The 13,712-nt window shown below is 46.3% G+C and overlaps 1 protein-coding gene across 3 annotated transcripts; it reads right to left on the reverse strand.

The window, feature by feature from the left end:
* Positions 1-1,909: 1,909 nt before the first annotated feature.
* NUDT13 (nudix hydrolase 13) lies at positions 1,910-10,069 on the reverse strand. 3 transcript variants are annotated; one of them, XM_040072019.2, is made up of 9 exons: positions 9,873-10,065; positions 7,737-7,847; positions 6,711-6,850; positions 6,116-6,223; positions 5,637-5,743; positions 4,695-4,820; positions 4,386-4,497; positions 3,486-3,640; positions 1,910-2,472 (listed from the first exon to the last, which is right to left on the reverse strand). In XM_040072019.2, exons 2-9 carry the CDS (start codon positions 7,817-7,819, stop codon positions 2,278-2,280), a joined length of 1,026 nt encoding a protein of 341 aa, XP_039927953.1. In that variant the 5' UTR covers positions 7,820-7,847; positions 9,873-10,065; the 3' UTR covers positions 1,910-2,277. The 3 variants fall into 3 exon arrangements, with proteins under 3 accessions (XP_039927953.1, XP_039927956.1, XP_039927954.1); XM_040072020.2 differs by having other exon boundaries at positions 2,341-2,710; positions 9,873-10,069; XM_040072022.1 differs by lacking the exons at positions 6,711-6,850; positions 9,873-10,065.
* Positions 10,070-13,712: the final 3,643 nt, after the last annotated feature.

A 13,712-nucleotide genomic window follows, 5' to 3' on the forward strand; every position in this document is an offset into this window, starting at 1 on the left:
CACAGCATTTGGCGTGGGAAAGAATCCACGCTCTCTGCCCCACGCAAACAGACGCTGAAGCCCCTCCCAAGAGACCTCAGTGTGTTTCCGCTCCAAGAGGTCTTCCCAAAGCTCCAATACCAGAGCGTCCTGCATGGCAGGCACACAACAGGAAAAGAGGGGAAGGAAAACCTCACCAGACTGTTTCTCCCACACGTCGGAGTCACCACTTGTGATCGGGATATGCAAAGCAATCACACGGAGACAAGAGATTTCGCAGGGCAGAGCTGTTCCTCCCCGAGAGCCCAAGCTGAGCCCAGCCGAGAGCCCCTCTGCCTGTTTTTTTCTTACTTTTTATACATTTGTGTGTCTGGCTGTGGATTGGCTTCTGGAGTTTTCACCTCCCAGCCAAATGGCCAGACCAACTGTCAGTTACAATTGTTTTCAGGTTAGAAATATGCAAACAAAGGACAGAGAATGAAAAACAAAGGATTTGTTTATGTTACATGTGTGAGAAAAGGCAGCAACTGCTCCTAATATTGTACAGCAGCTAAAAAGTCTGACTCCATTTTATGAACAATCAAAAGGCTTTAAAAAACTCAGAAAAACCAGGGTGACACACCCATTTAACATTTACAAAACAAACAAAAAATATTGGATATTTTATATGAAAACGGAAGATTGAATGGGAAGAGACAGAAGAAGAGGAGAGCAAACAGGCAGTGGTTTTTCTTTTGGTTTTTGATAGTGTCTCAGTTTGAAAGACAGGTATCTGCTAGGGAGGGGTGGGGCCTCTCTAGGAATGGGGGAATTCCAATCCCTTCCCTCCAAGTTATTATAATTTAGAAGATTAAAGAGGCTTTTCAGGCAGACCTATGGGGAAAAGAATAACAGTTCTTTACTAGTAAGTATAACAAGGCAAACAAACAACAACAACTACAGCATTAATAATAAACAGAACCAGGAACCTCAAGGGGCTTTGTTTCACAAGGCCTGGGGCAGTCTGATCTCTTGGGACTCTGAGGGCACCAAACTGGAACAGTGGAAACTCTCGGGCTGGTGGCTGGAACCGCAGGATGTCCCCAGCAGGTAGGGGAGAATGTCCCAGCAACATGAGTGGTGCTGAAGGAGCCACGACAGTCAGACAGGGCTGGCCCAGCTCCAGCAGGGCAGGGGAAGGGGCTCAGAATTCCTGGGCACATGAGTGTTACCCTGTTTTTTCTGAGTTTCCTTATTAGCCTTTTGATTTTCATAAATGGAGTCAGATCTTTTAGTTACTGTAGAATATTAGAGCAGTTTTTCTACCTTTCCCACAGAAGTAATATAAACAAATCCTTTGTTTTTCATTCTCTGTCTTTTGTTTGCATATTTCTAACCTGAAAACAATTGTAACTGACAATTCGTCTGGCCACTGAGGCTGAGGGGTGGAAACCCCAAAAAGCCAATCTTCTGCTAGACCCACAAATGTATAAAAAGTAAAAGAATAAACAAAGGGGCTCTTCTCTCCGCTCTTTCAGCTGGGAGCTGGATCAGAGGAACCTCTGCGAAAATCTCTTGTCTGCGTGTGATTTCTTTGTGTGTCTCAGTGACACATGAGTAGATGATGGTAGATGTCCCAGGACTGGACTTTCTGTTGACTGCGGACCCCTCCCGCAGCAAGCAGCAGCCTGGCCATCCTCTCCGATGCCGAGAGCAAGAACCCCCAGCTCCCCCAGCCCTGTCCTTTTCCCTCCTCCAAAACTCATGTGATCTTCCCCCTCCCGACTTTCAGCCACGTCTTTTGTGTTGGTCAAGCACCATCTAAGCACCAGCACTTTGTCTCTTAGCAACTTATGGGGAAAAATTCTCTAAGACAAAAAAAAAAAAAAAAAAAGGGAACAAACCTAACCCCCAACAGATAGCTCTCCCAGATCCATAAAAACACAGGCACTGGAAAGTGCTACTGTCCCTTTATTTCTGTTCTGGGAAAAAGGGTGCACTCGATGTCCATCCAAGACAGAAGAAATGGAGAAAAATGGGACATTGGTGTCATGGGGTCAGTGACAGCTGGTCACCATAAGTTGGATGCTTTGGAACTAAGGATTTTATTGTACATTTACTTCAAATCATGGGATCTTAGAGGTGATCCACTGTACATGGGACTGTCAGATCAGTGTAGAGCCCTTTGTAGGTCAGTGTGGCATCAGTGACATCACTGTGATGCTGTCCTCACTGTAACAAAGCCCTTGCACAGGGACTTTGGAAGCTTTTCTATGGACCTTTCACAGTTCTGGAATCACAGAGCCAATGAAGCCCTGCCTAAGCTGTCTGGGCAGTCTGCTGCTGAATCCACTCACGGATCAGCTGGTGAGCAATGGCCTGTTTGGGAGGGAACCAGGGTAAAAAACTACCATCGCCTTGTTTTGAAGAGCTGGGTTTCCTCTCGATACCCTCCATAATTTCCTCCAGGCCAAACCAACGGGCTTCCTCCAGTTCCAGGGTGTCCATACTGATCTGGAAAGAATTCAGAGGGCACCAGTTCCTTAAATCAGCTTTTCCTGTGGGCAGTGGTGTCATGGCAGGTAAAAGAATTATAAAAGAAGGGCCTCATAAAATCAGCCCTCCTCTGCTAAATTGCCAAAGTTAGTCTGTCACTTCTTCAAAGTAATTTACAAGTTCCCATGCGAAAACAATCTTGGTATGAAAACTTGATAGCATAACAAACTATTCCTGGGTTGAGAAACAAATGCACCTGCAATAACAAGAGATTTGTCCCATGAAAATCAGGAAAGAAAATATGTGAACAATGCAAGAATAGAGAGATTTAGTGGACAAGTAGAATACCTTTTACTTACCAATAGAGTAATTGGCAAGAAAGCTCTTAACCAATTAAAGCTGCACACAAGGTCTGTAAAAACTATAAAATTAGTTGTGATAATAAAGAATGGGCTTTTCCTGCATGAAGATAATGGAGTCTGAGCTATCTTATTACAAAAGGCAGTGGTACCTTGCCTGTTCTTGTTTCCACAGAGATGGAATGTGGAATGCCCAGAGCATTACATCCATGCCGGAATTAGGCATTGATGCCACTCCAGGGAAGGATATCACTATTCACCAGTACTTTGTTGTGCTGGCTTCCTTAGGGAAGCCACGAATCAATCCTGCTCCATTGTGGCAAAGCAAAGTGGCTGAGCACAGCAATTAATATGGCAGAATCTGCGTGTTCTATGGCAAATGTGTGAGCAAACCTCCTCTGCAAAGTACAGAGGAGGAAAAAAAAAAAAAAAAAAAAAAAACCACAAAAACAAACCTAGGGGTGTTGGGCTCTGGGCTTGTATATACAGTGACCTGAGCAAAATCCAGCAACAGAAGATGATGGAGTTCCAAGTTCGTTCTGCACTTACAGAAAAAGCCAAAGGAAAATTGCATTTCTGGAGGGTTTGATGCTCTCCTAACCAAATTCTGTGGACTGAAGGAGATTTTGCTACCTGAGGCAGGCAGTGGAATAGCTCAGGGGAGCCGCTCACCTCAGATCGCTGGGCTCCCACCAGGGCGTGGCAGGCAATTATTAAGGAGCTGCTGGGGAAGGGCCAGTGCTGGGAAGCCGAGTAGCGGAGCGACTCCACCTCCAGCCCCACCTCTTCGGCCACTTCTCGCCGCACTGCCTCCTCCACGTTTTCGCCTAGAACCAACCACAGTTAGGCAAGGATGGCCTGGCCTCAGGGCAGTGAACTGCACCAAGGAAAGTGCAGGCAGCGCTCATTCCCACACAGCAGCTCCAGCTCTGCTGATCTGGAAACACTTGCTGGTGGGATGCTCCATTAAATTCATCAACCTCTGATAAACACAGGCACCAGAGACATTTTTGGCCCTATCTACATACAGATGGTGGACAGAACAATTCAATTTTAAGCCATTTTCCCTCCTGTAGCAAGAGGTCTGTAGTTTTTCTTCTAAGCCAGACTGCATGAGCCACAGAATGGATTTTAAAAGGATCAGGGGTTAAAACCCATTAAGTTTAAAGCTTACTATCTGGGACTAGAACAACTACTAGACACCTATAATTCCCATTCCCTTTAGGTTCATAACAGCTATTTTGAATTCTGTCTGCAAGCAAACACTGATCTATTTCGATCTATTTTTTTTCTCCCCAGCTCTTACAGAATCACAGACTGGTTTGGGTCTGAAGGGACTTTAAGGATCATTTAGTTCCAACCCCCTGCCATCAGCATGGACACGTTCTGCCAGACCAGGTTGCTCAAACCTTCTGCCAGACCAGGTTGCTCAAAGGCTTACCCAGGTTGGCCTTGAACACACGTGGGGATGGGGACACAGATCACCTGTATGTCCATCCTCCTCTGCGCACAGGGATATGGCGGATGTCCCCACACCTTGCATGCCCAGGGCCTGGATAAGAACCCACTTACCCAGGTCACAGAAGCCTGACAGAGCCGTGAACATCCCCGGGGGAAATGAGGGCTGCCGGGCCAGGAGGCACCGGCTCCCGTTGGACACCAGGGTGATCACCACTGGAGACATCTGGCACATGAACCACCAAAGCAAAAGAAGAAGCTCAGACAAAACAAGTAAGTGCAAATTTTTGCTTTTCCTGGCTGATTGAGCTGACCACTAAAGACAAAGTACCCAGCTATGCCAAACCCCTTTTCCTGCTTGCCCCCAGGGTAACCCAGCAATCACAGAGCCCTGTGTCCCCCCCTTTGCTGCCAGGTGCTCACCTGTGGGTAGTAGGTGACTCCACTGGTGCGGCAGACACGTTTGCTGCCAGCTGGGTTCTTCTGAGTGGGCTGCCCAGTTTTGCTGCAGTACTGGTGGGAATCGTGCCACCGCAGAAGGGACTGGGCCTGTCAACACAGAGGAACACAAACCTCATTTATACCTAGGGGAAGGAAATAGTTCAGAGCAGTCTCCCTGAATAATGCTTTGCACACAGCCATGGGGGTAAACTCTGAGTATCTTTGGAAGCCTCAGGATGGTAAATGAAGTATGGGCAGTGCTTTGAAAAGTGGCAGATTCTGCAGTCCATGTTCTCTGCTTCTAAATTTGAGTATGTTTGGGGGAAGTGGGCAAGAGCTGCTGTTTATTGGGACATAATGGGAGTTGTATTGGGAAATGGACTATTCTAAAGAGTCTCCAGCCCTGAATATCTTCTTGAAAAACAGCCCAGGCATCACAAACATAGAGCAGGAAAGGAAACACAAGCTATTTCTCCTTATGTGTCAGGACAGGTGTGATGTTTCACACACAGGCCTTTAAGGCCTTCCAAACACAGGGCATCTGCAGAGCACAAGCTTGTAAGGGACAGGTTTTAAAAGAGCAGCTCTGAGAGAAGATATGTAAGTTTGTGATACCCAGTTTGCCTGATAGTTGTTGAGCTGAGGACAAACTGAGATTGCTGTAACTTAGCACATTTCAGCTAAATGGCATAAATTACTGCAGTCATTTTTAAGTCACTTGCCTGTTTCCCTTTCCCTGGCATCTTCCTTTTGGGACCACAAATTTGGGAAAACTGGTGTAATTTATAGTGTGTCTGTATCTAGGTTCCTGAAAGTGTACAGTAGGTAATTCTACAATATTAGATCATAAAACAATACGGGAGGTGAGGAGAAGGGTTGATGTTAGAGATCACAGCCCCCTAAATAAAAAGCCCTGTCCAATACCGAAGCGAGCAAAGAAGAATCCTTCCCATCCACTACAAAGAGAGCCTTTCGTAGGTCAGTAAATGATCCCTGCAGTTCTGACTCAATGACTGATTTATCCAAGGCTCCTGTTAAAGAAAAAAAAAAAAAAAAAAAAATTATCTCATAAATGTCAGCTATTATTGCTATTATTCCAATTTTAAGCCATTTGCTGTTCCAATATACAATTTCTGGGAGTTCCCATGGAAGTGAACCACATCAGGGGTAGCATTCCCAAATGTTAGTGGCCTTCCCTAGCCCACCTTTTCTGACACACACAGGCACAGGAGTAGCAGTGCAGTCCATGGCTGTGACCTGCCATGCTCATAACAACTCCTACAGAGACACAACCCAGCCCCCTTTGGCAGGACAGGTTCTCCCAAGGATTAGGGATGCTGCCCTGGCAGCACCTCCATCCCAGTGCATCAAGCTGGGATGGGTGGAAGAGGAGTCATCCGAACCTAAATCCAGTGCGAAGCATGGTCTGTGCTCGTCCGAACAACCAATCAGCACCGACTTCTCTATCCACTGCTCAGCCTCTTGGAACTTCTCCAGAATCCCTTTCATCTCTGAACAGCAGGGAAAGGGGAAGAGAAAGCAGAGATGAAAGCAAATCCAAAAGTGGTGCTCTCTGGATCTTCAAGGCACAGGCAATCAGCTCAAGGCAGAATGCCCATGTGTGAAAGGGTACCAGACAAGTGATCCCACCCAGGTAGAAACCTAAAATCTGTCTCTCCTCCTAAGCTGTAGGAAGTTTAGACCATGTCAGGCTAAAGGTCCCAATGCTGTAATGCTTGGGGAGTGGCTGTCCATTGGTTTTGTCCTGCACCAGCCAATACCTTTCACTCAATGAAAATTTTTCCTACATTACACCAAAAAGATGTCTGTCAGTAAGACCTTGTCTGTTTTCCTGCCAGCCCTCTCTTTTCAAAAGGCACAGTCCCAAATATTTAAATCTGATCACCTCAGAACAGATCAGGCTGATACCATGTGTGTGTCTGTTTCATTTCTGTGTGATGCATCAGGTATTTCTGGGTGCACTGATTTCTTTCTTACCTGCTGCACTGAGCTGTGGTACCAAATATTTCTTCCTGACTTTCTGCAGGAAGGGGGAGAGATTGTGAAAGAGGTAGAAAGTTCCTGAGGTCTGAGCTTGTCTACAAAGGCTGTCATCTTCCTTTAATTGATTTAGGTATCTGCAGTGAGAAAATTATTGGGAAGATGAACTGAAGATTGAGTTGAGATTATTGCTGATTTGGAGGCATTTATTTTGCACAGAGCAGGGCGGGGCTGAATGGGCAGATCAGATTTAAGGTACTCCATGTGCTTGGAGAGTTTTGACACCTGAGTCACTCTTTGGTGAGCTGCAGCCTCTAGTGAAGTTTGTGCAGCAGAAGATACTACAGTTCTTACCTACCACACGAGTACACTCAAGTTTGGAGATACAAGAAGACCAGTAACCTGTTACCCTTTTGGTGTCTCGGTGACAGTAACCCAGTCTCTCAATCCAAAAGATCTGCTATAAAGGCTGCAGGAAACCTTGGTCTTCCCTTTAATCCCCACAATCCCTCCCAGCTCGGAATATTCTGTGAATTTGGATGGTTCCAAATGCTGCTTGCCCAAACTGCCGAGCACTTCTGATGTTGAATTTCGTTCCCATCAGGCTACATGTGTTATGTTGTACCTGTCACACTGATGTGAGGGGTACCAAAATCTTAGGGCACAGCCGGCTGGAGCTGAGTTAGGGAAAAAAAAAAAAAAACATTGGAAAAAGAGTGTCAGCATGTGCTCCTTACAGGCTGTTTGAAGTAGTATTTAAAATGAGGTGAGCAGCACCACTTCAAGTCTGCCTGGTATTGCAGGAGCTCCTCTAGCCAGGACAGGCAATCATTGACAGAGCTTCAGCCTGAGAGAACCAGTTCTTACCACTGGTGAGGGGAGCAGAGAGGCCTTGGCTGTTATAATTTACAGAGCTCACAAAGCATTTCTGTGTCATGGCTGAACTGTTAAAGGATTAACCCCTGGATCAGGATTAGGTAGGGCTCTGGCCTCCCAGTACTCAGGAATCAGTTAAGAACTTACCTCATTTTTCTCACATAGGTGGAGTGCAACCTGCAGACAAGGGAGGAAACTCTCCTGTTCAGGGCTTGATACACTGCAGCCATAACCAACACTTACAGCTGGTGTCTCTGCCTAAAAAAAGAGGCATAAAATGTAATGCAGCAGCCCTGCAAGGCTAAGTTTGATTTAAAAGGTGCAATAACCAGGTAGATCTCCCTCTGTCACAGAGTCTGCAGAATCTGCTTTCTAAAATGATCACTTCAGTCACACTTCAAACTCCATCTCAGGCCAGTTTTAAGACTACTTAAAGAAACCTCCGTTTGTTTCACACAGTTTGTTTGGCACAGCTCTGAGTGTGCACAGGTCTTACAGAACTTGCTTATAAGACTAGATTATACCTTCCTGTCCCAAATCCCTGCATCCCTGAGGAAAAAGACAGAGGTGGCCGCTCTTTTGCTGGTTTCCTACACAGTTGTAATGGCCTCCATCCAACCACATATTCTATTGCAGCACACAGTGATCTGTGGGAAAGACACTGATGCCAGGAGAAAGACAAAATATCAGCTGAAGAAAAGAATTCCCTGAGTTATACAGAGGACAGCAGTTGCAGCTGAGTGGGATCATCTCCAGCTATGAATGCTTTTTGTGCCAAAGAATCCCACCACGTTTTCAGCCTAAGCAGTCTCAGGCTGCCACCTGACCTTGGATTCAGAATGTCAGGAAACAGCCAGAGACACGAGACAGAAATGAACTGTGGTACGCAATCCTTGGTGATCACTGAGGACATTCCACTCTGCAACCACAGAACACTAAGCCTTTATGGAGGAAGTTACATTTGCTTTGTTACAGACACGCAAGCAGTGCCAGAAGGAGTCTCAGGGTCCTTTTTTCAGCAAAGGTCAGTGATGGCAGCCTGAGAGGTGCCTTAGCAGAGGCTCCTATTTGCACGTGGAGACTTTGCCTTGTGGCTCTGGACATCTCTGTCCCAGATCCCCCTTTTCCACTGGGACGATCCCTTGGGGAAGCCGCTGGGAGCAGACAAAAATTGGCGCAGACACGTGTGAGGACAGCGACTGCCACACAGAGCATGTCAGAGAGGGTTCTGTTGTGTTACAGCCGTGTGACACAGGGTTCTATCGTGTGGCACTTAGGTGTCTGTCGCTCCTCCACCCTGTCTCACACAGCCTGTGACTTATTAAAGAAATATGGGTATCGATCTAGTATCGATACCCAACTGTGACGGACAAAAACTCTCTAACAGTTTAAAGTTAGAAAGTGTATGTTTATTACGGCCGGGCAGCACGCAGGCTGGTTCCCTAATACACACTGAGAAATTCACAGGTAATTACAAAGTCTTTTATTTACAAAAGTGTTGAATATCCAAAATACAAATGCATATTCATACCCCTGTCACCTCCCATTCCTCGCTTCATATGTTAATTGGCAAAAAGGCTATTAAGCATGCGTACTTTGTTTCTTAAAATGAGTCGGGGGTCTATTTTGGGGAGGGGTCACCCAAAATGAGGAAGTAAGATGAGTCTTCCTCGTCCTGACCTTTCTACCTTTTCAATGCATTCGTGACAAATGATTCCTTGGTAGAACTTACAGTTTCCTGTGTTCAATGGGTCCTTTAAGCAGGAAATCTGCAGCTATCTTATGTCCTATTTACCACATTTTGTTTTTCATTACAAGGACAACTACATAAACATAAACCTGACAAGAAATGAGTTACAAGATCCGGGGTAGCTTATCTAAGATCCGGCTTCTGTTAACTGCGAACAAAGATTACCTATCTACTTCAGCTAATTCAGCAACTTATTATCTTAACTTTCCTAAAAATCCTTAGTTCCTCAAAATTAACGTCTCACCTGGTGTGTGAAATTCCCTTTGCTCTGGAATGAGCAGCAGCAAAGTCACCGGGCGAGGACAAAGGAAAGACCTTGCGCTCAAACCTATGAGTGCGGGCGTTTAACCCCTTCTCCCCAGGAACCACCGTGCCAGGCTTTGGTTGGGACCACCGAAAACTCGGAGCAGGAGACAGCAAAGCCTCCATCCACCTCGAGAGGCCGTCCCCAACTTTTGCGAGCTCCACCCCCGCTGTGCGGCCCGAGGGAGCGGGGTCCAGACTGCCATTCCCAGTGGATTTCCCACACTTACCGCTCTGTGTGCAGAAGCAGGGCTGTCCCCAGGCGCAGGGACCAGCTGTGGATCCCGGGTGACCTCCGGCAGCAGTGACTCTGCTGGGTTTGAGCCACTCTTCCCTCACCGGGAGTGCTGGGAATTGTAGTTCTGCACGGGCTGCTTGCAAGCCGCTCTGGGTTTGGATTCACTCTTGGAGTTTGTTCCTGTTCCTTACTTTCTCTTTTCTCCTTTTCCCTCCCCCCCTCCTCAAGCTTCTCTGGGTTTTGTATCCACAGCAGAGGAGCATTGTTTAAAGTAAAGGACCAAACGTCCTTGAACAGGAAAAGATGCCAAAAGCTGGATATATCCAAAGGCTGCGCTCCAGCACCAAATACCCACAGCTGGATTTGTCAGTGAATAGCTCGGATCAGAGAGCCCCCTGTGCCAGGGCACGTCAGAATAATGACAAATTACTTTCATTCCTTTGCAAGCAAACAGATTCCTCTCGAGTATTGAAAACATTATTCTGGGTTAGTCAGCCTACCTGACTATATTTAGCACAAAGAGAATTATATAAACACAAGAAAAGTAAATGTTTTCAGGGCAGCCTGTTGCTTTTTGCTCGTGAATTGAGACGTTCTAATTGAAAATTCACATCATGTAATTTGAGAGCATAGCTTGTAAAAATAATAAACAGAATACCTAGGGAAATAGTACTCTTGTTAGCAGAGTTACTTGCAAGTCTAGGTTTAATTATGCTTGACTGCTATTTTTATGCTTCCTGAAACACAGCAAGCCCAGTCTTATTAATCCACCAGGCTAATTGGATTAATGGACAAAACACATCTTCCCTTAATAAGATAAAGGATTGAAATATAATCTCTAAGGGAAGAATCCACCCTGCTGTTAAACTAACAGATTTATTGACCCTAACTGCCCCCAGATACAGAAGCAGCTGGAGGAGATACTTGGGACATCAAATCTTGGACCAGCCTCTCCAGCTGGTTCAGCCCAAAGTAGCCAGGTGTTTGGTAAGTGCACCCTGTCACAGGAAGGATTAAAAAAGCCAGAGCACCACAGTGCAGTGCAGAGATTCCTCTGAAGGTAGGGCAGTCCCCTGGTCTCTCATTGTTAAGTGCAGCTGAAAGCCCCATGGATTGGATAAGCCCAGTCATGTCCACCTGGCCTGTGTGCCATGGGAAGATAGGCAAAGAAAATGAAGTTAATCTGCACTTCTGCTGCTGGTCTGAGCAGAGGAAGCCAAGCAATCTGTGAGAGATTCCTCATGCCTTCTCCAAGGGTTCACACATTAATTGCCCTGTTAGATATTTCTGCAGCATGTAAGCAAAGGGGATGATTTTGAAGCAGAGGCTTGCTTATTCATTTAACCATTTGATTCAATGAGCACAAATACTAGCTGTTGGTTTGGCACTTAAGTTGTTTCTTTGTAAGTATTTTGGGGCTCCAAGTCAAGCGAGTTGCATCTGTAAACTTGTTGGAGTCCAGGGCATATAAACTGTTTATATCAGTCCCTTGCAGACATTGTACCCTGTGCTGGGAGCAATCCTGGGAGTGAACTGAGGGCCCGGGCAGAAAAATGCATCTCTGGCAGCTTTCTGTAGCTTATCAACTAGAGCTTTGGCAGGGCCCCAGAGGAAGTGAATCCCAGAAACTCTCCTAATGCAGTAAGAGCAAACCAAAGGAGCTGGAAAAAGGAAAAGAGGACACAGGCAGTACGAACATCATCTCTTATATTGGCAAGATTAAGGTAAATCTTTGGTCCTGTGTTGTTATTTTTTTTTAATCTAGTATTGTAAAATACTCATATTGAGGTTAAGAGTTGGTAAAATATTTTTTCCAAGCCATAAAAGCAGCTGGAAAATGTAATTCTAGGCTAATAATGGTTATACTACTAATCTTGCTTTTTCTTTCTATTTTGTGTCTCTCCAGTTGCCCCCAATAAGCAGAAATAAGATTAGAATTGCTAACAGGTGGCCCTTGTAAAACAACTGTTAATTGCCTTAAATACATGAAACCAGCAAATTCACATCAAAAACTTATGGTCAAGCCACAAGAAACTTCTTGGAAAGAAAAAAAAGTCCTTTTTATATGAGCTTTGGGAAAGACAAACCACTTCTTTAAAGAGAAAGCTAATGAGTAGCCTTCCCCTCCTGTCAGTAAATTTTGATGCAAGCTACCCAAATCTGGCTTTTTTCTGAAGTTAGAATCGTGTCTATTATGTATATGATGGACACTTTAAACAGCTGGGCCTTTTGAGCTAACATGGATTGATATAAATATGACCCACCTGTGCCTTAAAACACTGCACAGAGTCACTGCCTCCAGAAAGATGCCGAAGGTCTGGGAAAAGTTCCAAGAGGATGAGGAGCATTATCAAGGACAAGGACTCAGCCACTGCCAGGAACTGGGTAGGCTCTGACTTCAGCCTTGTGTGAGGGATGGGTATGGAACATCTCATCCCATGCCGGAACCTCATTAATCAAATCTAACAAGCTGAAGCCTCCAGCCTCCATGCTGATGGACTTGTGTACCCCACTGCCCACCTTACTTCCTAAAAACATCTGGAGAGTGCAAAAGAGGATGAGAAGGCAGCAGATCTCGCTTGAAAAAAAATCTGACTGTGCCTCTACAGCGTGTGAGGTTTTGCCAAATCTCTAGAAGCTGCTGTTAAATCCCTGGCTAGATGTTAGGGACTCTTTGGATAATGGGGCTTTAAATGGATGCCTCAGCTAGAAGCTTGGACATCATTACAGTGTTTCCTGCTAGTTGTAGGAGTTGTATTTCTGTTGGAAGGTGACCAAAATGAGAGGAAAGGAAGGCTTATTTCTTGACGGATAGTTCCACTAAAAACTGGCCTTCTTCCTGCTCTGGCACAGCAGCACTCACAGTGCTGGCGATGCTGTCAGCTGTGTGGAAACATCTGTGTCCACAGCTGGACAAGAAAGGACTAATTCACCTTGTGCCCTTGTTTCTTTCTCAGCATCTCAGCACCCCCTCAAAATGGGACAAAACACCTGAGGTTTTGTCTTTTCGAGGCACGGCTGGGAGCTGGTGACAGGCTGGCTACAGGGAGAAATCTCAGTTGTGCATCACACTGCAGCCTCCAGTTCCCTCTTCTGAACGAGGTGGTTTTAAGGCAGCTCAGTCACCATGCTAAAGAACGTGTTAGAGGAGGGAGTTGGCCCCTGTTATGCTTCTGCCAGCTCTCTGCTGTTGTGAAAGATTTCTAGCTGGGAGTGACCACAAACGCCTGCCTTTAAAGGACAAAGATCGTTATGCTAATGAGGAGGTGATCCTTTACTTGAAACCCTCATCTAAAGAGAAAGGAAGAAAAGGCTTAGGAATGTCCCTGATTCCAACTTAATTGCTGGAATGAACAAAGAACCAGTTTATTTATGAAATACTGCAAAGCAATGAGCAGGAAGCATTGACCTCTCAGAGCAAGACTCAGCCAAGCAGCTTTTTAATGTGCCTGAGAGCCGTGTGGCACCGGCCCTCCCAGGCTGGGCTTGATGACCTCGGAGGTCTTTCCCAGCCTAACTGCTGTGATACCGAGCCCAGCTGCCCGGGCAGCAAGCTGCGGGGCCGGGCAGGGCTGCAGCGTGGTGTACCGGCCTTTTCTGGCAACTTTTACTCCAAAAACACCGCTTAGGCTCGATGATCCCCACAGTCCCTGCTGCCCCGGGGGCTGTTCCCAGCTCGCAGCCCAGTCTCCGAGCCGGCGTCGGCACCGGCGCGGTCCCACGTTCGCGCGGCGCTCCCCGCCCGGCAGGACCGACGTAGGGGCGCGGCGGCGCATGCGCGAAGCGCGGCCGCTGCTGTGACTGGCCTCACGTATCGCGCGGGCCACGCTGG

Source organism: Hirundo rustica, chromosome 8 (genome assembly GCF_015227805.2).
Source record: "Hirundo rustica isolate bHirRus1 chromosome 8, bHirRus1.pri.v3, whole genome shotgun sequence".
NCBI lineage: Eukaryota > Metazoa > Chordata > Aves > Passeriformes > Hirundinidae > Hirundo > Hirundo rustica.